Source organism: Populus nigra, chromosome 2 (assembly GCF_951802175.1).
Source record: "Populus nigra chromosome 2, ddPopNigr1.1, whole genome shotgun sequence".
Lineage (NCBI taxonomy): Eukaryota > Viridiplantae > Streptophyta > Magnoliopsida > Malpighiales > Salicaceae > Populus > Populus nigra.
The window spans coordinates 26,445,090-26,469,615 of record NC_084853.1 but is presented as its reverse complement, the minus strand read 5'-3'; the positions used below and the strand labels follow the sequence as shown (position 1 = coordinate 26,469,615).

At 34.5% G+C, this 24,526-nt stretch overlaps 1 protein-coding gene across 1 annotated transcript; it reads left to right on the top strand.

The window, feature by feature from the left end:
* Positions 1-21,191: 21,191 nt before the first annotated feature.
* On the top strand, positions 21,192-22,532 carry LOC133681718 (methyl-CpG-binding domain protein 4-like protein). The gene is made up of 3 exons (XM_062104830.1): positions 21,192-21,710; positions 21,787-21,983; positions 22,086-22,532. The coding sequence occupies exons 1-3, from the start codon at positions 21,231-21,233 to the stop codon at positions 22,204-22,206; spliced, it is 798 nt and encodes a 265-aa protein (XP_061960814.1). The 5' UTR covers positions 21,192-21,230; the 3' UTR covers positions 22,207-22,532.
* The last annotated feature ends 1,994 nt before the right edge of the window (positions 22,533-24,526 follow it).

Sequence of the window (24,526 nt, the reverse complement as noted above, 5' to 3'; positions counted from 1 at the left end):
TGAACATTTTGCCATTCGGCACTTTTATAAAGACTTATATCAAAAATATTGTAATGGAATACGTATACGAAAGTACAATCTTGTAAACATGATGTGGTGAATGTATGTATGTGATATTCTCTTTTATGAGAATGTTGTATTGTGAAATCACATGATTATGCACTACACTAAGAGATGAATTCTATTACGATAAACCCTAAATATTGTTGCAAGAATGTGTATTGTCACTCTTTATAGGATGTTGATTTACTTTACCCTATGTGAGTTGTGCATTGCTAATGAATGTAATGTATTTATAAATTCACATAATGATATTATGAAAAAGTATCGAGAACCTAACAACTTACAAAAAAAATTCCACCAATTTTTTACTATGAAAAGGTCGGGTTGTTACAATTAGCCTCGGCTAATGGCATCCTAGATGGATAGTTGGGTATGAAGAGGTTAGGGCGCATGAGTAAGGATAACACAATGGTCAAAATAATAAGGATTGTAACATGCATATGAGAAGTAAAAGAAGGAAAGTACCTACCAAGTTGATAACGAAAAGTAACGATAATATTCTTCTAGTTGTTTATTATCACCATGTTTAGATTATTTATAATTCTTGGATCCATTTTGATTTTATAACAGAGACTACACACAATCAAGGTGTGTAGGAGATCCTAATCCACAGGTTCATATATTTTTTAAAAGAACTGTGTATTCGCATGTTTAGGCGTTATGTATTTTGTAGGAGCGAATGTACTAGTTGTAGAATTGCCACTTTTGTATAATCTAGTAACAATAACAATATTCGAATAGGGATGTGAACTCAAGCATATGTTATTATGATATAATGTAAACCTATTTATATGTAAATATGATGTTGTGTGGTATGTGTATTGAGTACTTACTATATATAGAAGTTGAATTTACGCAATCGTATGAGTAATGTGTCATGCTAATGGATGGAACCCATGTACTAACCTTTGAAATGCTACTATGAGAAGCATTGAGATTATGATGGCCTACAAAAAAAATTTACCATTGATTTCGGCTTTGAATTATTGGGATATTACATTAGTCATGTGAATCATATCCTCTATCTCAATATAATGCTGTAACTCAACCACATTAAGTATCTCTCTATTCAAACCTCACTATTATAGCCTATCTATCCTTCACAATATTGACTCTAATCATGAGAATCTCTATATCCTTGCGGTAATCGTCCACACTCTTACACTTTTGAGTCAAACTCTACAATCCTTGAAATAGTTCTTTTATAATAATGTCTAGGAATAAACTTGTTTCTCATGATTGCTTTCCTCTCATCCCAAGTCTCTATGGGTCTTTCGTCATTCCTTCTCCTACCTAGAATAATTTGATCCCAACAAATAATAGCATAGTTACTAAACTCAACTATAACAAGTTTTACCTTCTTTTCCGCATAAAAAGTTTAATATGATTAATTTTCTTATGAAATCTTTAAAATGATTTTTTTAAGAAAATGAATTAAATAAAAGTATAAAGTTTGAGAAATTATCAAATTGAGTTTGATTTAATATTTCTAAATGTTAAAAATATTATTTTAAAATTACACAAAAAGCTAATAACTAGGATTGAAGCATGCAATATATTAAATTATATGTATCAATGTGTTTTTATGCATGATGGAAGGTTATGGATATCAAAAGGCAAATATGATTATGTTTTGTTGATGGTTGAATGGTTGTAATATTAAATAGGGCATGCGTTTCTTGTCTTTTCTCTATTTTTGGGAAATTAGAAATTAAGTTGGGATGATTAATCAAGTGGAACTTGATTGTAAATACATTTTAGAAATTAAAAACTATAATGTAATTTATACAAAGGATTATAATTCTAGACCTAGACAAATCAAGTATAGATTTGATTGCATACATTTCTAAAACTATCATAAAATAATAAATGTGATGTTTTTCTAAGGGCAAAGTGATTAATATGGTTATAAAATTTTTTCTATAAATAGAATGTTATGCCTCATATTTGTTGAATGGATAAGATAATGATGGAAAATTTGATGTGATCAAACAAAGATATACCTCAAAAAAAAAAAAGAACTAGTAGTAAAGGCATATCAATCGCTCTTTCTAAAAGGGTTTTTAGAAGATTTTTTATTTGATAGTTCATGTATATTACTATTAGAGATTGAACAATTGAACAACTTGTTGTTTGAGACAACACAACCTTCAAGAGTTAATGTAACCTCAAAAGAAGATATGATCTTGAAGTAATCTTTGCATGAGCCTTAAACTATCTAACGAGATTCTTGGGCTTCCTAAAGATTTTATAATTGTTATTTTCACTACATTTATGAGTTTCATGAAACCCAACATAATTTCTCTAATTTCTTAAAGTGATTGATTTCTTCTCTCAATAACCTTATTTTACCGTGAAGTTCTTAGTGTTCAAAACTCATGAGCAAAGTCATTATCAATGTAAAAATTTACAAGATTTTTGCTATCATATTTTATTGCCATGATAACTTCTAATTTTTAAAAATACAAAGCCTTTTTTATTTTAAAATCTTTGACTTGATCTTTCATGCTTTCATTTTTTTAGCCAATTTCTCTTTTTCACTTTTCTTACAATTATAATTTTAAATCCTCCAATAAAAAAATATGTTTAATGACCAAAAACAAAAGCAACTGATCTGTCAAGGGACTTAATTGGAACAATTTTCATTTCGGTTTGAGAGCTTTATCAATAGCTAGCACAGCAGGACAAACCTTATTCTAATTTATCAAAAAGTTCAAGGTTTAAGCACTTCTTATGGCAGTATAAATAAAGTCCAAGACTCAATGGAAGTATTTTTTTTACACAAAATTTACACCTAACGTTTATACAGTAACAAATATATTGCATAAAAAAAATTAAAATCATGGCTCTGATACCAATATGGATTCGAAAAGAAAATAGATGTTCTCCTTTTTTTATCTTTGACTTGCATTTAAGTGTAAACAATTTTCATTATTCGATCCCCAACCTTGAGAACCTTTAAATTGGTTTTTCTTAACCTTTCTACTCCTTTCTCAATCATTAGGCTTTTGTTCTTAGCCTTCTTTTACCATTGATTCTACTTTTATCTTCATCTTTTGTCACGAAAAAAAAAATATTTATAAGAGTTAATTTTTATTCGATGCAATATTTTTAACTAAAAATTCGGCAGAGTTTTCCCTATAATAGGATCATACCAAGTTATCGACATCTTCATTCCTGACACAATTTATATCATAATTATGATCCAATCATCTTGAACCTCATTCTTAATCAATATGTCACAAAAAAAATAATAGACATGTATTGTCCGCTAATAAAGATGCAATCAATAAAAACAAAATACATAAATAATTCTAAGGTTTACATAACTTGCAGAATTAATTGATTCTAAGAAAAAGAATAAAAACTTAGATTATGAATGTAACGCTCCCGCTCTTTTATCCAGGACAATTTCTTAGTTAAATATAAAATTTTGGGGTAAAATATTCTTCTTCTTTTTTATCATTCTAACATTTCTAATCCTATAAGCAACTATGATAAAATCTAACTACTTGATATAACACATATTTTTAAGTAGGACATTCACATTAATTACATATAACAATTTTGTTCTACATATAAAAATGTTCATTCAATCTCTTTTACATCATTCATTAATTTCAAAATACATGTTGATCGATATAAATACACAAAAACTATCATATATTCAAGCAGGATTTATTTTACTACTGCAAGGGTCCTGAAAATAAAATTAACATTTTATCAACATAATTATCAATAAATGCAATGTATCATTTCACTACACCCATATAAAAATATTTTTTCTATATACTTTATTATGAATCATTAATATCTTACACCTCTATATTCATCCAATTAATTCCAATTTTAGCCACTTCACGAGGGTGCCACTCCATCATTAGGATACTAATCCATTCACCCAAATATCAGGCATTAGTTCAGCCGTCCAATTACTGGGCACTACTTCATCCACCTAAATGTGTTCATTTGCCCAATTACCAGGCATTAGTTCATCTATCTAAATGTGTTCATCCGCCCAACTACCAGGCATTAGTTCACCAGGCCAATTACCGAGCACTAATTCATTTACCCAATTATCGGGCATTAGTTCACCCGCCCAATTACCGGGTATTAGTTCACCCCCTGCCCAATTACCGAGCACTAATTCATTTACCCAATTATCGGGCATTAGTTCACCCGCCCAATTACCGGGCACTAGTTCATCCATTGACATCAAAACATAAATTACAAAATTTATAATTAAAATTAACACATGTTTTTCAATTAATCTCTTTATAAAAATTCAAGATGTCGGACACCTACCTACTACTGATGCTCGACTAGTAGCTCCTTGTTGTTGTTCGGAGCCTCCAACCTCTCCCTTAAGGAATGAAGAATCAAAAGCCAAAAAAGTTGAATCAAGTTCTCTTCACACTTCCCTCTAAGCTCAATTTTTTTCCTTCTCTAAAAGCACATTTAAAATCTTTAAACTCCTTATAGGCTCTTTAATGTATCAAACCCTCTCTTTAATTACTTAACACTCTTTCTAACTTACACTTTGTTTTTTATTTTTCAAGCAATTTCCATGAAAGATAACAAAAGCCCTCTTTTCCCATTTTCTTCTCTTGGCCGGCTGCACACTCCCTCTTTTTTTTCTTTTTTTTCGTTGCTAACAGGTTATAAAGGCGGTTGTTTTGGGCAAATTTACAATTTGATCCCTAAAGAAATTTCTAGACACTCATATGTGCTATTTGTTTTTTTATCTGGAAAAAAAAACATTATCACTACAAATTTTGAAACTTTAACCTAAGTTAAAATAATATTTTATAAGACTCCACGCAAAATTGCAACTTAATCTAATGACCAGATTGAAAGGTACGTGCTACAATGTAAAATTAGTCAATTTGTGATTTTTCATCAAAAATTCAAATTTTCATATTTCATACTTGTACAAATCATATCAATTAATTTACTCAATTCTCGAGACCATTTTTTTAATCTCAAATATATATATATATCCCCGGCTCATGATGCGGAAGGCTAGCAATTGTCATATTTCATACTTGTACAAATCATATCAATTAATTTACTCAATTCTCGAGACCATTTTTTTAATCTCAAATATATATATATATATATATATATATATATATATATATATATATATATATATATATATATATATCCCCGGCTCATGATGCGGAAGGCTAGCAATTGTTGGATGCTACTGAAAGGAGATATGGAGGTTGTGAAAAACTAATGGTGCAGTTGAACAAGAAAGGAGGTTATCTTTCGTTGATGATTGAAGGCGTTACTGCTCATGTTCACGACTAAAAGGAGGAGAGGATGTCCAGCTTCGATGCTTGTGGTCGCAGCTAGTGTAGTGCTGAGGAGAAGAGTTAATTATTTTTCCTTATGTGGGACGTGGATTGACAATGTTTTCACAGGAGGTTGTGCAAACGTTCCCTTTCCATTCCTGAAAATCAACACTTGTTCAAGTAGATTTCTGAGTCTAGCTACTTCACATTTGATGCTCTCAATTTCCTTTTGATAATAAGCCTTTATTTGACCCCTTTCTTCATTTTTCATCCTTTTCTCAGTCCAGTGTAGTAGATCTCAGGTGGGGGAACCTATGATTCAACCTTGGAGCATGCATGATAAATGCATGAACATGTTTTTATATGATGAACTCGTCCTTCAAAGGATGACATATGGTCGTAAATATTGCATAATGAAACAAGAATTTGATTTTTTTTCCAAAATTTATAATGGAAATTTCCTAAGTAATGGTCATTATGTCACCCACAAGTCTTGAGTTCAAGATGCTTCAAAAATGACTTGCCTTGATGTAAAACAATGTGTAGGGACCATACACCCTAAAGACAGGTTCTAATCTTTTTACATGAGACAAGGGGTAGGTTTGCTATTTGATCTCTAAAACGGATCTCTTGTTGTCCTAGTGATCACCTTCTTGAAGGTAATATGGGGGCTCAGTAGGCAATGTAATAGCATGTGTACCAATCATTACCAATATAAGCACTCAACGAGGAGTTAAGGTTTACACAAACTTAAACCTTGACTAAAAATCATAAGGTAAGATGTTAATCCCTCACCTAACCTAAAGTATCCATGTGTGTAAACCAGAGCAATCTCTCAAAAACTACTAATGCATAAAGACATATACACATAGATAAGAAAAAAAAAGCATAAATAAAATAAGTCTGATGCGATGTGGCGGTCACACAAATTAATTACCCTAGCTTAAAACACACAAGATAGTATAGAGCAAGCAAGGGGTCGATCCCACGAGGAAGTTTCAAGTCAGATTTTTATGTTGTACGTTATGTAATTGGGGGGATTTGGTTTGTGATTATCTAAACTATGGCAGCAATTAAACTAGCAAACAAAATCAATTAAAACCGAAACTTATCAAGAAAACAAACCTTGATCGCAAGCACACATCCACCAACGGAAATTAGAATCGATCCTTGAAACAAAAATTGCAGTTTATGTTCTGAAATTTTATCTTTTCTTAATGTTGATTAATTAACGGATTCGCCGTATAACTAATCCTAACTAACAAATAATCAAAGTGTTCGCACTAATGATTCAATTTAATGGTAGCTTTAAGAACTAGATAATTTCATCAAGATTAACATAAAAGCTGTCCGCAGCTTGTATCACTTTGTTCAAATGTTCTCCCTAAGTTCAATAATGTAGTTCTGCCACAATTATCAAGCTTAGTTGCTTCACAAGTTCATATATCACAACTCCGGTTTTGATATTAAACTTAGCAATAGATTGTTCACAACAATAACTTAGAGTCCGCTCTAGCAATCATCAACAACAATCATAGGAAATATTCATAGGAAAACAATCATACTCATTCATAACATAAACTGAAAATAAAAGGAAGAATAAATCTCACGGTTCTTGAAGTCCGAAGGTTTGTTGTGTCCTTACAACCAAGAAAAGAGCTTAGCCTTGCATAACTATTGAACAACTACTTCTAAAGAATGAAAAGAGCATGATTTTTGGGTTTGTAGAGGAGAGAATTTGTGTTTATTCTGTGCTGGCTGTTGCCTCTTCTGCTCTCCCTCTTTTCCGCTGGTTGCTGCCTCCTTCTCTCTTTCTTTTTATATGCTAAGAAACCCTAGTCTCTATTTTACAAAATAGTCCTTCCTTAAGTTGACAGTTTACATTTAAGTATTTCAATAACTATTTTTCCTAAAAAGGAGAAATAACCTAGCATGAAATCTTCAAACTCTGACTTAGAGGAGCTAAATTGCTGATATAAAAACTTGGATGTCGGTTTAGATGCTTCGGAATGTAATTTGGACTCGTTTTTTCACGAAACCTGTTTGCTGGCAGAATTCAGTTGTCATCTTTGGAAAATCATATCTCCCTCATATGAAATTTTTTTTTGGCTAAAATTTGGATCGTGGATAGGTCTTTGAATTAGGAATCCAAGAAAATTGAGTTTGCATCAATTGGACTTCTGTAGCTCCAGATATTAAAATTTTAATGGCCAAAGGTCAACACTGGCAGAATGCGAGATTTGACTTTGCAGGATGTGATTTCCATGATCTTTCTCCTTTTATTTTTCTTGCATTACATTTCCAGAAAGGTATGGATGTTAGTTTTTTAGTGCCACTGGAATCACTTCATTTCGATCTCTAGAACTCACGCTCTGCACAAAACATCGACTGAACGTCAAATCTGCCAATTACCTCCAATTTACTCCTTTTTGCATCTTTCATCCAAAAAATGCCTTGAAAACATAAAACAACGAATATCAAGGCATTTTATATATAAAACATAGACAAAACATTAGGTAGATGTGGGTAAAACTATCGAATAATATGGTTACATCAAATACCCCCACACTTAGCTCTTGCTCGTCCTCGAGAAAGGATAAATAAAATCAAATTGAAAATAACTATGATCAATCTCTTAATCTCCCATCAATGTCCAAGAATGTATGCATTATAAACAAGAATACAATCATGAAGGATAAATAGTATAATTCTCATGAATTCATTTACATGCAAACTTCAAAACTCAATTAATCGTCGGGATTTAAATGAAATCTATGTCATGCCAAAGTGATAGGTCCTCTCATTGATATACACTCCAACACTCATGTGTTTAGGGTTTATGTGTTTAAATCTCTCAAATCCAATCAAAGAGTATGTTCTACCATAAACTTGTTTTTCAATCTCATCTCCATTAGCAACTTATTACAAGTACTACATGAATCAAAAGGTCTTATTTTCCGGTTGTAATGGGGCTAAGGTTAAGGTGAGGTAAAAGAAAGTAAAAGGAAAGGTTCAAACCAAAGAAAGTAGAGCATTCTGAAAAATAATATTTCAAACAAGATATTCCATCAAAGCACATAAATTTTTCATCTTTAATCACCAATGCTTAACTTCTTTTGATTTCAAGCTCTTTCAACATAAAATCTTAAGAACATAAAGGAACACTTTTTTCTTTTTCTTTTTTTTTTACCTTTGGCAACTTTGCCCATCTTTTCATCAAGCATCACTTCTTTCTTTTCACATAATTTCCAACCATAATTCCATGAGATATCATAAGTATATGCTCTACTAATCCTTGGCCAGGGGAAAAGGAAAACATATAAAAAGTTAAAGCTTATACATGGATAAAGCAAAGAAAAGATAAACAAGCTCAAAAGGGGCTCACTAAGAATAATATGCTTTAGGTTGACTTTTTGGTTCAAGTGATTAAAATTCCTAATGCCTTTATCATCTTCATGTATATTTGTAATGGAATATAATCTCAATAAGATATGAAGCAAGTTCTAGAGATACATATCATTGAAAGAATGCACATTCAAAGAATATAATGTTGAAGGCTCAAAAGCTTACATTGGTATAACACTATAAAGTCAACATGGCATATTCTCAAAGTCAATCCCTAAACCAATTAAACCTTAAAATTTACATGCATACTTCTTCATTTGATTTATATCTTCATCTATCTCAATTAATTCTCATACATAATACTCATATTCTCAAAACCAATGGGAGTTAAAAAGATCAAACACAATTTTATTTTTTTTAGAACAACAAAGAAAACTAAAATACTCCCAATACCCCCACACTTAAAACACAACATTGTCCACAATGTTGAAATAAAAGCAAAGGAACATAAGAGAATGACAGAAAATAAATTAAAATGCGAAAAAATAAAAGATAAGGAAAAAGAAAGCAAATCTGATTTTTTTTTTGTGCTGGGTTGCCTCCCAGTAAGTGCTTTTGTTTTATGTCATTGGCTTGACATGTGGCATGCTCATTCTTCATAAATTGGTTCAGCTAACTCTATAGAAGCGGTGAGTTCTGCCGTCCAACCTTCATAGAAAGGTTTCAAACGATGCCCATTGACCTTGAGTACTTTGTTGGTTTCTAAACTTGTAATTTCAACTACACCATAAGGAAAAACATTAGAAACAACAAAGGGTCCAATCCAACGAGAGCGCAATTTTCCAGGAAAAAGTTTCAAACGCGAATGATAAAGAAGGACTTTGTCTCCAACATGAAACTCCTTTCTTGTAAGCATTCGGTCATGAAGATTCTTAGTCTTTTCTTTGTAAATCCTTGCATTCTCGTAAGCATCATTTCGAATTTCTTCCAACTCTTGTAGTTGCAGTTTTCTTGCAATCCCAGCAGCATCATAATCCATGTTACATTGTTTAATGGCCCAAAAAGCTTTGTGTTCAAGTTCCACCGGTAGATAACATGCTTTCCCATAAATCATTCTATAAGGTGACATTCTTATAGGTGATTTATAAGCAGTCCGATAAGTCCAAAGTGCATCTCCAAGACGTAGACTCCAATCTCGCCGGTTAGGTTGCACTGTTTTCTCCAAAATGGACTTGATTTCTCGATTTGAAATTTCAGCTTGGCCATTCATTTGAGGATGATATGTTGTGGAAGTTCGATGAGTCACATGATATTTGCGTAGCAATGCTTCCATGGAACGATTATAGAAATGAGTGCCACGATCACTAATGATAGCTTTAGGGATTCCAAACCTGTCAAATATGTGAGTCCTGACAAAATCTAAAACAACCTTAGCATCGTTAGTTCGTGTGGCTTTCACCTCAATCCATTTGGACACATAATCAACAGCAAGAAGAATATAAAGATTGCCAGATGAAGAAGGAAATGGACCCATAAAGTCAATACCCCAAACATCAAAAATTTCACTTACAAGAATATCCGTTAAAGGCATTTGATTCTTATGAGTGATATTACCTGTTCTTTGGCATTTTTCACATGATTTGCAAAAGTGATATGCATCTTTAAAAATAGAAGGCCAATAGAAACCACTTTCAAGTACCTTGTGGGCTGTCTTTTTGCTCCAAAATGCCCACCACAAGAATGAGAATGACAAAAAGTGAGAATGGAATGAAATTCATCTTGTGGTACACACCTCCTAACTACTTGATCCACACAAAATTTCCAAAGGAAAGGATCATCCCAAAAATAATATTTAGCATCAGCTCGTAACTTATCTTTTTGGGGTTTAGACAAACCTGGAGGGAATTCTTTGGTGACTAAATAGTTTACCAAATCAGCATACCAGGGTCTTGTAGAGGAATGCAACATATACAACTGCTCATCGGGGAATGTCTCTCTTATTGTTTCGATCTGTATATCCTCGGTCCTCAGTCGGCTCAAGTGATCAACCACATGGTTTTCAGCACCTTTTTTGTCTTTGATCTCAAGATCGAATTCTTGTAAAAGCAAGATCCACCTAATCAGTCTTGGTTTGGACTCCTTCTTCTTCAAAAGATACCTGAGAGCTGCATGGTCAATAAAAACAATGACTTTTGTACCAAGTAGATATGACCTGAATTTTTCAAGAGCAAACACCACTGCAAAAAGTTCCTTTTCAGTTGTATGGTAATTGCATTGTGCTCCATCCAACATACGAGAAGCATAGGCGATAACATGCAAATTCTTCCCAATTCTTTGGCCAAACACAGCTCCTACCGCATAGTCACTCGCATCACACATTATCTCAAAAGGTTCATCCCAATTTGGTGGTTGGATGATAGGGGCAGATGTGACACGTCTTTTAAGCTCATCATGGGCATCTTTACATGCTTGATCAAACACAAAATCCACTTCTTTGGCTAATAGTTTACACAAGGGTGCTGTAATCTTCGAGAAATCTTTGATAAAGCGTCGATAGAAACCTGCATGGCCTAGAAAAGAACGAACTTCCCTCACGCATGAGGGGTAAGGCAATGATGAAATAACATCTATCTTAGCTTTATCAACCTCTAATCCACGTGAAGACACAACATGCCCAATAACTATTCCTTGTTCTACCATAAAATAACACTTTTCATAGTTCAAGACAAGGTTAGTTTCAATACACCTTTTCAAGATTAAAGATAAATTTTCTAGACATTTATCAAAAGAATCACCATACACCGTGAAATCATCCATAAAAACCTCGATTATTCTTTCAACATAGTCAGAAAAAATACTCATCATGCATCTTTGAAAAGTTACAGGAGCATTACAGAGACCAAAAGGCATTCTCCTATATGCATATGTACCAAATGGACATGTAAATGTAGTCTTTTTCTGATCCTCAGGATTAATAACAATCTGATTGTATCCACTATATCCATCAAGAAAGCATTAAAAAGACTTACCTGCTAGGCATTCAAGCATTTGATCCATGAATGGTAATGGGAAATGATCTTTACGTGTAGAAAGATTGAGCTTTCTGTAATCAACACACATTCTCCATCCACTCGAGATGCGAGTAGGAATGAGCTCATCATTTTTGTTTTTCACCAATGTGATTCCGGTCTTTTTGGGCACCACATGGATTGGCACTACCCATTTACTGTCAGTGATGGGGTAAATGACTCCTGCATCTAATAGTTTCAAAATTTCAGCTTTCACTACCTCCATCATAGGCGGGTTCAACCTCCTTTGCATTTCCCTTGTTGGTTTTGCGTTGTCCTCCAATAGTATATGATGCATACACATTGAGGGACTAATGCCCTTGATGTCGGCTAAAGTCCATCCAATGGCCGTCTTGTGATCACACAACAACTTCACAAGTTTTTCCTCTTGCATACTTGTCAAACCTTTTGTTATGATAACGGGAAGTGTATTGTTGTCGCCAATGAATACATACTTCAAATTATCGGGCAAAGGTTTTAATTCTAACTCGGGGGCCTGTAAAATAGATGGCAAAAGCTTTTTATGTGAGAGTACTAAATCAACAAAAACATTACCATGGGGAACGGTTTGCAAAGCTTGTAAGGCCAATACTGATTCATGCACGTTTTGGGGAACACACACATGCCTCTCCATCTCTTCTATCTTGGTGAAATCATAGCCATAGCTCAAAGCTATGCTTAATCCGTCTTCGCAATCAAAATCACAAACTTGCTGCACACACTTATCAATTTGGTCATAACATGTGATAGAATAAACATTGCTATAAGGATATTTCATTGCATCATGAAAATTGAATTCAATTTTTTCATCTCCTACTTCCATAGACAAGGTATCCTTACCACAATCAATCTTTGTGTTGGCGGTTTTCAAGAATGGTCTCCCAAACAATATAGGAGTGTTGGTTGATGAATCACAAGAATCATGTTCCATATCAAGAATATAAAAATCAAATGGAATAACTAAACTATCAATCTTGACTAGGACATCTTCTATCACACCAAGTGGGTAAACAAAACTACGATCCGCAAGTTGTATTACAATGTTAGTTTTATTCAAAGGCTCAAGACTAAGAGAATCATAAACATGTTTGGGCATAACACTAATGGATGCACCTAAATCACATAAAGCTCTTTTAAAACTAGCATTACCAATAACACATGGGATAGTAAACGCACCTGGGTCTTTTTGTTTTAAAGGCAGATTCTTTTGAATAACGGCAGATACAACTTCACCCATACTTACCGTTTCATGACCTTTCAGTTTGAAAGCTCTCTTGGTAGTACACAACTCCTTCAAGAATTTTGCATATTTGGAAATTTGCTTGATAGCATCAAGCAAAGGAATGTTGAGTTCCACTTTCTTGAAAACCTCTAAAATCTCTTTTTCTTTGTCTTCTTTCTTTGACCTAGAAGAACTCACAGGAAAGGGTGGAATTGTTTTAAAACTGAAATTAATTGAGTGAGAAGTTACCTTTGGAGTGTTGGTCTTTGTTTCAGTTTGTGGAGGAGGAGGATGTTCTTTCTTTGTACTCAATTCAGTTTCTATCTCTTCTTCCTCCTCCATCTCAATTTGTTTCAACTTTTTCTCTTCAAGTTCTTTCCCACTTCGCAGCATGATAGCACTAACATTCTCTTTTGGATTCAATGCTTGGGAGGGCAACTTTCCATTCATTTGTGCTTCCAATTTTCCTACACTTGAAGCTACTTGCCCCATTTGCTTTTCCAAGTTGTGAATATTTGACCTTGTTTCCTGTTGAAAAGACATGACATTTTGTTGCAAGGTAACAGTATTAGAAGCCAAAGTTTTCATCATCTCACGAAGATCATCATTAGATGATGACCCCATAACATTGGAGTTTGTGAATGGAGGGGGTTGTCTTGCTTGATAACTTTGTTGGGGCTGAAATCCATGGGGATGGAACTGTCGGCCTTGATTGCCTTGTTGGGATGGGTTGTCGTAGCGTAAGTTGGGATGATCTCTCCATCCGGGATTGTACGTGTTGGAAAAGGGATCATATTTACGCTGGGGCTGTCCGTTGAATGCTCCATCAATTGCATGAGCTTGTTCAATGTAATCTTCTTGCATTGTTGGGCACATATCCGAAGCATGTCCTTGTAAGGAGCATATGCTACAAACTTTCACCTGCTGCACATTTTCACAAGCCAAAGAACGCACAAGAGAAGTAAGATCATTAACTTTATTTTCAAGGTTAGAGATACTTACCTCATTTACTCGTTTGTTGGAGAAGTCTCCACGAGTGCCAAATTGTTTTGAGTTGGCTGCCATGTTTGAGATCAATTGGCGTGCAGCCTCGGATGTCTTATCCACCAATGCGCCTCCACTTACAGCATCAATGATACTACGGTCAGTAGGCATCAATCCTTTATAGAAATATTGAATGAGCAGCTGATCGGGTATTTGATGATGAGGACATTGAATGCAGAGTTGCTCAAATCTTTCCCAATATTCGGAGAGTGTCTCTCCATGAGATTGCCGAATCCCACATATTTCTTTCCTTATGTTGGCAACTCGAGATGCTGGGAAATACTCCTCAAGGAAAATCTTCTTCATAGCATTCCAAGTTCCAATAGATCCTGGGAGAATAGAGAAAAGCCATGCCTTTGCTGCCCCCTTCAAAGAGAAAGGGAAAGCTTTCAACTTAACTTGTTCTTCATCAACTCCATTCAGTTTCATGCCAACACAAACCATATGGAACTCTGTGAGATGGTATGAGGATCTTCTCCTGCAAGACCATTAAATGTTGGTAACAAATGTATAAAACCAGATTTGAGCTCAAAGTTTACATTATTGTCAATGTTTATGCACAATGGTTGATTTTCCACGTTAGGAGCAGCAAGCTCCTTGAGTGTTTGTTGTCGTGCAATAGCCATGGTGTTGAGGCGAGCTTCCTTTCTTAACCTGCGTAAAGTGCTTTCTATTTCAAGATCAATCTGCACTTGAATTTGATTAGTAGAACGGGTCACAGGCATAAATTGCTAAGAAAACTCAAAAGAAAGTAACCACACAAGAGATTGAAAACAATGCAAATTGTATGAAAATCCTACGGTAGAAAACTAAAACTGCCTAAAAACACTAGAAAATAGCGGAATTTGGCCTCAATAGGGTGGGGCTACTGAAATGTCACTAATCCTGTTCAGAACGTTGTTTTCCTTCAGGAAACAAAAGACCAATACCTAATTCCACCAAAAACTCTGTTTTGAACAGTACCGCTGCCGCAAATGAACAGTATCATCGCAAGCAAAAATTCTATTTCTCTTTTTTTTTTTTGAATCATAACAAATAAAAATAACATTACAAGCACAACAATCAACTAAAATTACATCCCCGGCAACGGCGCCAATATTTGATGCGATGTCGCGGTCGCACAAATTAATTACCCTAGCTTAAAACACACAAGATAGTATAGAGCAAGCAAGGGGTCGATCCCACAAGGAAGTTTCAAGTCAGATTTTTATGTTGTACGTTATGTAATTGGGGGGATTTGGTTTGTGATTATCTAAACTATGGCAGCAATTAAACTAGCAAACAAAATCAATTAAAACCGAAACTTATCAAGAAAACAAACATTGGTCGCAAGCACACATCCACCAACGTAAATTAGAATCGATCCTTGAAACAAAAATTGCAGTTTATGTTCTGAAATTTTATCTTTTCTTAATGTTGATTAATTAACGGATCCGCCGTATAAATAATCCTAACCAACAAACAATCAAAGTGTCCGCACTAATGATTCAATTTAATGGTAGCTTTAAGAACTAGATAATTTCATCAAGATTAACATACAAGCTGTCCACAGCTTGTATCACTTTGTTCAAATGTTCTCCTTAAGTTCAATAATGTAGTTCCGCCACAATTATCAAGCTTAGTTGCTTCACAAGTTCATATATCACAACTCCGGTTTTGATATTAAACTTAGCAATAGATTGTTCACAACAATAACTTAGAGTCCGCTCTAGCAATCATCAACAACAATCATAGGAAATATTCATAGGAAAACAATCATACTCATTCATAACATAAACTGAAAATAAAAGGAAGAATAAATCTCACAGTTCTTGAAGTCCGAAGGTTTGTTGTGTCCTTGCAACCAAGAAAAGAGCTTAGCCTTGCATAACTATTGAACAACTACTTCTAAAGAATGAAAAGAGCATGATTTTTGGGTTTGTAGAGGAGAGAATTTGTGTTTATTCTCTGCTGGCTGCTGCCTCCTTCTGCTCTCCCTCTTTCTGCTGGCTGCTGCCTCCTTCTCTCTTTCTTTTTATATGCTAAGAAACCCTAGTCTCTATTTTACAAAATAGTCCTTCCTTAAGTTGACAGTTTACATTTAAGTACTTCAATAACTATTTTTCCTAAAAAAGAGAAATAACCTTGCATGAAATCTTCAACTCTGACTCAGAGGAGCTAAATTGCTGATATAAAAACTTGGATGTCGGTTTAGATGCTTCGGAATGTAATTTGGACTCGTTTCTTCACGAAACCTGTTTGCTGGCAGAATTCAGTTGTCATCTTTGGAAAATCATATCTCCCTCATATGACATTTTTTTTGGCTGAAATTTGGAGCGTGGATAGGTCTTTGAATTAGGAATCCAAGAAAATTGCGTTTGCATCAATTGGACGTCTGTAGCTCCATATATTAAAATTTTAATGGCCAAAGGTCAACACTGGCAGAATGCGAGATTTGACTTTGCTGGATGTGATTTCCATGATCTTTCTCTTTTTATTTTTCTTGCATTACATTTACTTTTCTAGTATAAATATTAATAAAAAAAATAATAAAAATATACGTCAGAAAACCACACATTTTTTTGAAAAAGATTTTGAAATTTTTTCAGAATTTTACCAAGTAGACAACCAATCAAATCTCAATTTTTTTTTATAATTTTATCTTCTGTTTTTAGGATGGGAGTTAGGTTTGGTTCAGCCTATACAAACTGGGCTGGACCAATCAACCTAACCTTATCACTATCCAAACTAGTGACTTGGTTACGCGTGAATCAACTCTCGCGCACGTGCACAATAACGAATGAAATAAAATTTTCATGCAACAATAAAAATGAATTAAAATGAAAAGTGGGAAAGAGAAGAACTCACCTGGGGAACATTGGTCGCTGGGGTTCGCCTGGTTCTGAGATTCTGAAGAAAGGCTCCGTTCGTTGTTCTAGTTCTAGCTTCCCTTCCCCTCTGATCTTTTATTCTCTCTTTCCCTGCCTTTCTGAATTTTCTTCTCCTGCTATCTCTCTCGTGTTCTCTCTGCATTTCTTTTCTCTGTTTTTGTTCTCCTGGGATTCTCCTTCGTTGCTGGTTTGGTTCAAGCAATCTGTTGCTTAAAAGACAACAAACGTTTTTTGATTGAAGTTCTGAAAGGAAGCCCAGAAGGTTTCTCTTCTTTATTGTTTTCCGCTCATCCTCTGTTTTTTTGTTCGTCTTTCGTTCTGTGTCTGCTCTGTTCACTCTCTTTTTTTTGTCTTTCGTTTTTTGTCTCTCTGTTCTGGGTTTTTGTGTTGTTTTTGGGTCTATGCCTCTGTTCGTTTTTTTATGTCCTCTGGTATTCTCTCCTCGTCCCTGTGTTTGCTCTCTCTGGTTTTCCCCCTGTTTTTTTGTTTTTTTTTTCCGTCTCCTATTCTCCCTCTCCCTCTCTTTTTCTCTTCGTGTCCCCCTTCCCGTCATGGCCTTTCTCTGGTTTTTATAAAGCCAGAGAATGACATGCGTTTATGCTTTTTGTAACAGCATGCATCGTGGGGCAACCGAAGTTTCTTCTTCTTCCTGCTGAATCGACTTCCCTGGTCTAATAAAGAAGGTGATGAACAGTTTCCATTGAAACTGCGCCGTTTTGAGATTAGAATAGTCATTTTCAGTTTAGTCGTTGTAATCAAAACCACTGGGTAAATTGTAATTGGACCCTCCAATTCAGCACCATTTACAAAATGATTTTTGATTTTTAAATTATTCAATTTAGTTTTTAATTAACTCTTTAACTTTTAATTTTTTTTTAAATTACCCTTGAAAAAATCAATTAAGCTCCCTACAGTACTCTCACTTTTCACTTTGATTCTTGATCTTTAATTTCTTGAAATTTTTATTTTTTTTGTATTTTGAATTTTTTTAGAAAAAATAACTTCAACGTCGACTTGAAAAACATGCATTGACAACTAAACGCATAGAAAAAAGACGTTGCAAGTGACGTAAAGATGTCAAAAGCATATTTTTGGGTTTTTTGTTGTTGCTATTTTTTGTTTTTTTAGGGACTCTAGTCTTTTTATTGAGACATTTTAACAATGAATAATTAAATATTAATATTTTTAACTATTTCATCAATGATAGTAAACAATTTACCAACGAGTTTATCGATAAAATTAAAAATGTCGGTAATTTTATTGGTATAAATAACATGTCATTATACTTGTTGAATTTGTTTTAATTCTTTTCCCCCCATGTAATTCTCTCGAAAAATACTTATGGAATATTTTCATCGATAAAATTCACTGCAATTTACCGATGAAAACATTCCGTTAGTATTTCCGTTTGTATTTATTAATTTTCTGATAGTGAGAAAAAAGGTAAGAAACACAAACCTCATTTAATAAAAAGTACAATAATTCAACCATAAAAAAAAAAACACAATCACATTGGTCGTTATATACTCTATGTTCTCAAGAAAAAAATTATGTTTTTTAAATGTGGGATAACAAACTTTTTGGTTTAAATACTTCAACTTAAAGGAATAACAAAGTATCTTTTCAATGTGGGATTTGAAACCATTTCATATATATACTCCATATTCCTATGAAAAACCCTTTCATATATATACTCCATATTCCTATGAAAAAAGTTAGGTTTTTTCAATGTGAGATTTAAAACCCATTAGTATATATACTCTATATTTCCAAGAAAAAAATTATATTTTTTCAATGTGGGATTTGAAACCATTAATATATATACTCTATGTTCTCAAGAAAAAAGTTATGTTTTTTTAATGTAGGATAAAAAAACCTTTTGGTTTAAATACTCAACTTAAAAGGATGACATAATATCTTTTCAATGTGGGATTTGAAGACTTTTTGTATATATACTCTATATTCCCAAGAAAAAAGTTATGTTTTTTCAATGTGAGATTTGAAACAAATCCTAAACACCCCACCTCATTTAATGGGGAGTATAAATACAAGGAGGAGAGAGAAGGTGACCCTTCCTCTTCCCAAAGTTGTCTATAGCAGCTGCATGTTGCTCTTCCCTTCCTCCTTCCCAACGAAAACTTAAACCAAACCAGTAGAGAGTGCCTTGTGAACGTGTGAAGGAGAATTGAGACCTTGAGAGAAGATTGGACAGCTGCCTAGAGGGAAAGGAAAAGAGGGCCAGAAAACATGAGAGGAAATAAGGAGGAGGAGAACTAGCAGAAGAGAAAAAAGAATACTGTCAAACCTTTGCAAAGAATTTCATGCTCTCTAAATAACCTACTTGACCGCGTGGGGGGGATCGAGATGACCTTCCAAATTCTACTTATTAATTAGTAGGAGTGATTTTAGATTGCCAGTTATTATTTAGCTGACTCTTACATTTTCCTAGGTTAAGGAAATTGAAATTAAATTAAATTAAATAGGGCAGCTCATAGTTATTAAACCCGGCCCGGTCGACCCGGTGGCTGGACCGGTCTGGGTTTAATAAAAGACCGGCTATGGCAACAGCCCGGCCAAACCCGGGCGACCCGGCGGGTCAACCCGGGACCCGGGCGACCCAGGCAAACCCGGACGAGACCCGGTTTTTTTTTTTTTTCAAATATGGGATTTGAAACCCATTAGTATATATACACTATGTTCCCATGAAAAAAACAATGTTTTTTCAATGTGGGATAAAAAAACCTTTTGGTTTAAATACTTCAACTTAAAAGGATAACATAATATCTTTTCAATGTGGGATTTGAAGCCCTTTCATATATATACACTATGTTCCCATGAAAAAAACCATGTTTTTTCAATGTGGGATAAAAAACCTTTTGGTTTAAGTACTTCAACTTAAAAGGATAACAAAGTATCTTTTCAATGTGGGATTTGAAGCCCTTTCATATATATACACTATGTCCCCATGAAAAAAACCATGTTTTTTCAATGTGGGATAAAAAAACCTATTGATTTAAGTACTTCAACTTAAAAAGATAACATAATATATTTTCAATGTGGGATTTGAAGCCCTTTCATATATATACTCTATGTTCCCATGTAAAAAACCATGTTTTTTCAATGTGGGATTTGAAGCCCTTTCATATATATACACTATGTTCCCATGAAAAAAACCATGTTTTTTCAATGTGGGATAAAAAACCTTTTGGTTTAAGTACTTCAACTTAAAAGGATAACAAAGTATCTTTTTAATGTGGGATTTGAAGCCCTTTCATATATATACACTATGTCCCCATGAAAAAAACCATGTTTTTTCAATGTGAGATAAAAAAACCTATTGATTTAAGTACTTCAACTTAAAAAGATAACATAATATCTTTTCAATGTGGGATTTGAAGCCCTTTCATATATATACTCTATGTTCCCATGTAAAAAACCATGTTTTTTCAATGTGGGATTTGAAGCCCTTTCATATATATACACTATGTTCCCATGAAAAAAACCATGTTTTTTCAATGTGGGATAAAAAACCTTTTGGTTTAAATACTTCAACTTAAAAGGATAATATATTATCTTTTCAATGTGGGATTTGAAGCCCTTTCATATATATATACTCTATGTTCCCATGAAAAAAGTTATGTTTTTTCAATGTGGGATTTGAAACCCATTAGCATATATATTCTATGTTTCCAAGGAAAAAGTTATATTTTTTCAATGTGGGATTTGAAACCCATTAGTATATATACTCTATGTTTCCAAGAAAAAAGTTATGTTTTTTCAATGTGGGATAAAAAACTTTTTAAAATATTCTTTTAAACTTCATAATATGTATAATTTATATTTACATGGATTTTTTCATATGAAATATTAAAATTTTATTTTTTTTTTAATTTTTCCGGGTTGACCCGAGTTGACCCGGGTTGACCCATGAAACCCGGGACCCGACTCTTTGGCCGGGTCAACCCCCGAGCCGGGTTTAATAACTATGGGGCAGCTAAAACTAAATCTATGGAAATATTAATGGAGACACAATTTTTATGCCTTAATAATTTTTGTTATTTTATGGGATTTTTATGCCTCGTTAAACTCCCAAGTGAGCACTGAATTAATGAACAGAAAAAATACTAATAAAAAGTTCCCGCTCTAGATATGGGATGGGCGGGCTAAACGAAAAGATTGGATTTTACAATTTTGGAAATAGCGGAAAGAAAGAGTGGAATTCCAAGAAAGCCCTGGAATATGAAACGATATTTCGTTAACAAGGGGAGTGTGTTACCAGCACAAGCAGAAACCCTATTGCCCTCCTCTTCTATACATAATGAAAAGGTTTGCCCTAGAGAAACAAAATCAAATCAAATCTAATCTAATGGAGGGTGGGGCAGAAAAGAAGAGAAGAAGGGAAAGTAAGAAGAAAAAGAAGGATTTCGAGTGTGATGGCAAAGCAGGAGGTGGTCATGGACGGCCGGTAGAAGTCAGTGCTAGTGTGATGGGGTTGTTTTCTGAATTCGCGTTTACAGGTTGTTCAGGGGGGAAAGGGCAAGCTTCCTCCTCCGCCCCCTCCACTCGACCTTCCATCAAGAAAGTCGAAAGGGAAGAAGAAGCTCAGAAGAAGAAGAGGAAGAGATCACCCAGGCTCACTGCTGCTCAAATGCGTGATGTGGCATACCTCAGGAGACGACCCAACAACCGTTGGATTCCGCCCAGATCTCCTCACGAGCTTCTTCAAGAGAATCATTACCATGACCCTTGGAGAGTTCTCGTCATTTGTATGCTATTAAACTGCACATCGGGTGGCCAGGTAAGATCCATACCTGTTTTTATTATTGGAAATCAGCATAGAAAAAGCATAATCCCAAAGAAATTTCTCATTGCAGGTCAGACCAATTTTAAATGACTTCTTCACCCTATGTCCTGATGCAAAGACCACCACTAATGTTGACCAGAACGATATTGCCCAGCTAACACGCAGTTTAGGTTTCAAAAACACGAGGGCTGAGAAGATAAAACGCCTTTCTGAGATTTACTTGCAAGAGGACTGGACCCATGTCACCTTTCTGCCTGGTGTTGGAAAGTAGGGAAATTTCTGTTCAGTTCGCTGTCTGCTATAGCTATTTGCATTGATGGTTTTTCCAAACTGATCTGACTCATTTGAATTTATTGTCTGATTGTTCAGGTATGCCGCTGATGCATATGCAATATTCTGCACAGGGAGGTGGGACAGGGTGGTGCCAGAGGATCACATGTTGACTAGGTACTGGGAATTCCTTCGCAAGGGTAGATGGATCATAGAATAGATGGATTGTCCCTGTTTTGTATTTTGAAGAGACAGATCACCTGGGGGTTAGTTTATACTATGTTTATTGTGTCCCTAATACTAGGTCTTTTGATGCCAACTGTGTGTGGCAAATTAAACCCCCGATCTGTGTCTAGCTTTGAATAGCCATTCAGGTATAACTAACTAATGGAGTAGTATCCCAGCTATGTTTGGACTGAGATAATGTAGGGATTGGCTATGAAGCACTGTTGAATTTGAAGTCTTTTAAGATCCCAGCAATGTTTGGGTAATTACTCGAAAAACTTCTCTAATAGTATTTTCAAGGTAATTCCAGCTTGAAAGGAATGCTGTTCTCTTCTTCCTTGGAATTGCAAATGTAGCTCGACGGATTACTCTTTATGCCGTTTCAGAAACTTCAACAAGTCCCTATCAGTTTCTTTTTTTGTAAGGCAGCGTAAGCCTCTGTAATATGCCTGAAGTCTTTCCATTCATATGAAGTGCACATGCTGTTCTGTTAGTTTAAAGCTTCCAGTCACCTGTTGCAAATAAGAGCAACCAAACAGAGAAGAAAACGATCCAAATTTAGTTGCAATAGGGTTCTAAATCGAGTTCTTGGCTATCATATTTTTGCTCTAATGATTTCAAAACATAGTAAATTGGCACTTGAAACAACATCGGTCGATGTTTCAAGGAGATCTCCATGCATTTTCATTACTGGTGGAAACATGAAGGAAAAAAACCATATAGTTAGCAGCCATAACATACACCCTTCTGTGTAGCATTGCAGCATGCCATGCTCTGAAATCTTTAGGATCGAAAACTTAAATTTGTGCCTCTCTTCACAAAGTTTCATTAACTTGTGATGGTATTATTATCTTAAAAAACAACCTTAAAAGGCAGAGAGGCTTTGTTGCATTCAAATGATCGTTTTAGCCTCCTTTGCAACAGCAGGAACAATCATGTAGACCACCTTAAAAGGTTTTGCCAAGCGCAATATCCTGTGAAAGATAATAAAGAATTCAAGAATTTTGTAGAATGTGTCTCTCGATTAATTATTTTAAATGGAGGTGAGCAAATAAATCGAATAACTGATTAAATAGAGAAAATTAGAAAAAAATAATTGAAAAAACCGAACCGAGAAAAAACCGAATTAACCGATTAGAAAATCATAAAAAAATTCTGGTTCGATTCGGTTTTGGTTTCTAAAGTCTGAAACCGATTAAACCGAATCGAATCATACCGGTTCAACCAGGCCAGCACTTAAAAAAAGAAAGTATAAATAGCTTCTAACCCTAAACCTAAACCTAAATACATTTTCAGTTTTTCACCCCTCAGCCACCCCCTCTTAAAATGAAAATCAAGGCCTTTCATGAAGGAAGTCAGCCACTCATCTCAGGGACATGCCCTAAACTTTAGCTTGAGCCCTTTCAGTAGTCTTTGCTTCGTGAATGGAATGACTTTGTAGTTTCGAAAGGTGGAGCAGATCTTGGTTTTATGGACCGGAGGGTTTTAAGATCTTTCGATGGGGATTCAATCCCTTGCTTAAGGGTTTCATCTCTTAAATCCCTTGTGTTATGTTTGTTCAGTTTCAAAAATGAAAGTCCTGAAAAATGTGGTCAATAATTTCGATTTGAACTGGTTTGGAAGGGAGAAAAACCAAACCGAACCGAAATTAATCGGTTTGAACCAGTTTTTGGTTCAGTTCGGTTCAAAAACTAAAAAAAAATCAGTTTGGTTGTTTATTTTGGTCCAAAACCGGACCGAACCGAAAATGCTCAGCCCTAATTTGAAATTCTTTTAGAGTATTTTCTAGCATGAATAATTTTTTTAGTTATCCTAAGTATTGCAATATCATTGAAATATTTTATTTATAGCACGATTTGATGTTATAGGTAACATCCCTAAACTTTGGATATAAATTCTTTTATATTAAGTCTGAAAATAATGTGTCTTTTTAATTGGTTGATGGAATGGTTGACCATTTTATATAACAATTTCAGTGGTCAATCAAATCAATCTAAAAGTATTTATATTTTTAACTTATTAAGATTCTTCTGAAATTTTGACAGTCTTCTTTGTATTTGAAACATTTCAAGTGTTGACATCAAAATTATATAACATAAAAACCCTGGTTATTAAACCTGGCCTGGTGGGTCGACCCAGGACCCAGTGGCTATACCGGTTTAAGTTTAATAAAAGACCGGTTGGGGTAATAACCCGACAAAACCTGGTCGACCCGGAAGGTTAACCCATGACCTGGGCGAACCTGGACGAGACCTGGTGTTTTGTTTTCTTCAAATGTGGGATTTGAAACCCATTAGTATATATACTCTATGTTC

Excerpts from the sequence above, each read along its gene's own strand:
- LOC133681718 (XM_062104830.1), top strand. The coding sequence starts at position 21,231 with ATGAAAAGGTTTGCCCTAGAGAAACAAAATCAAATCAAATCTAATCTA. Across the intron at positions 21,711-21,786 it reads ACTGCACATCGGGTGGCCAG|GTCAGACCAATTTTAAATGA; the intron begins GTAAGATCCATA and ends TTCTCATTGCAG. Across the intron at positions 21,984-22,085 it reads TTTCTGCCTGGTGTTGGAAA|GTATGCCGCTGATGCATATG; the intron begins GTAGGGAAATTT and ends CTGATTGTTCAG.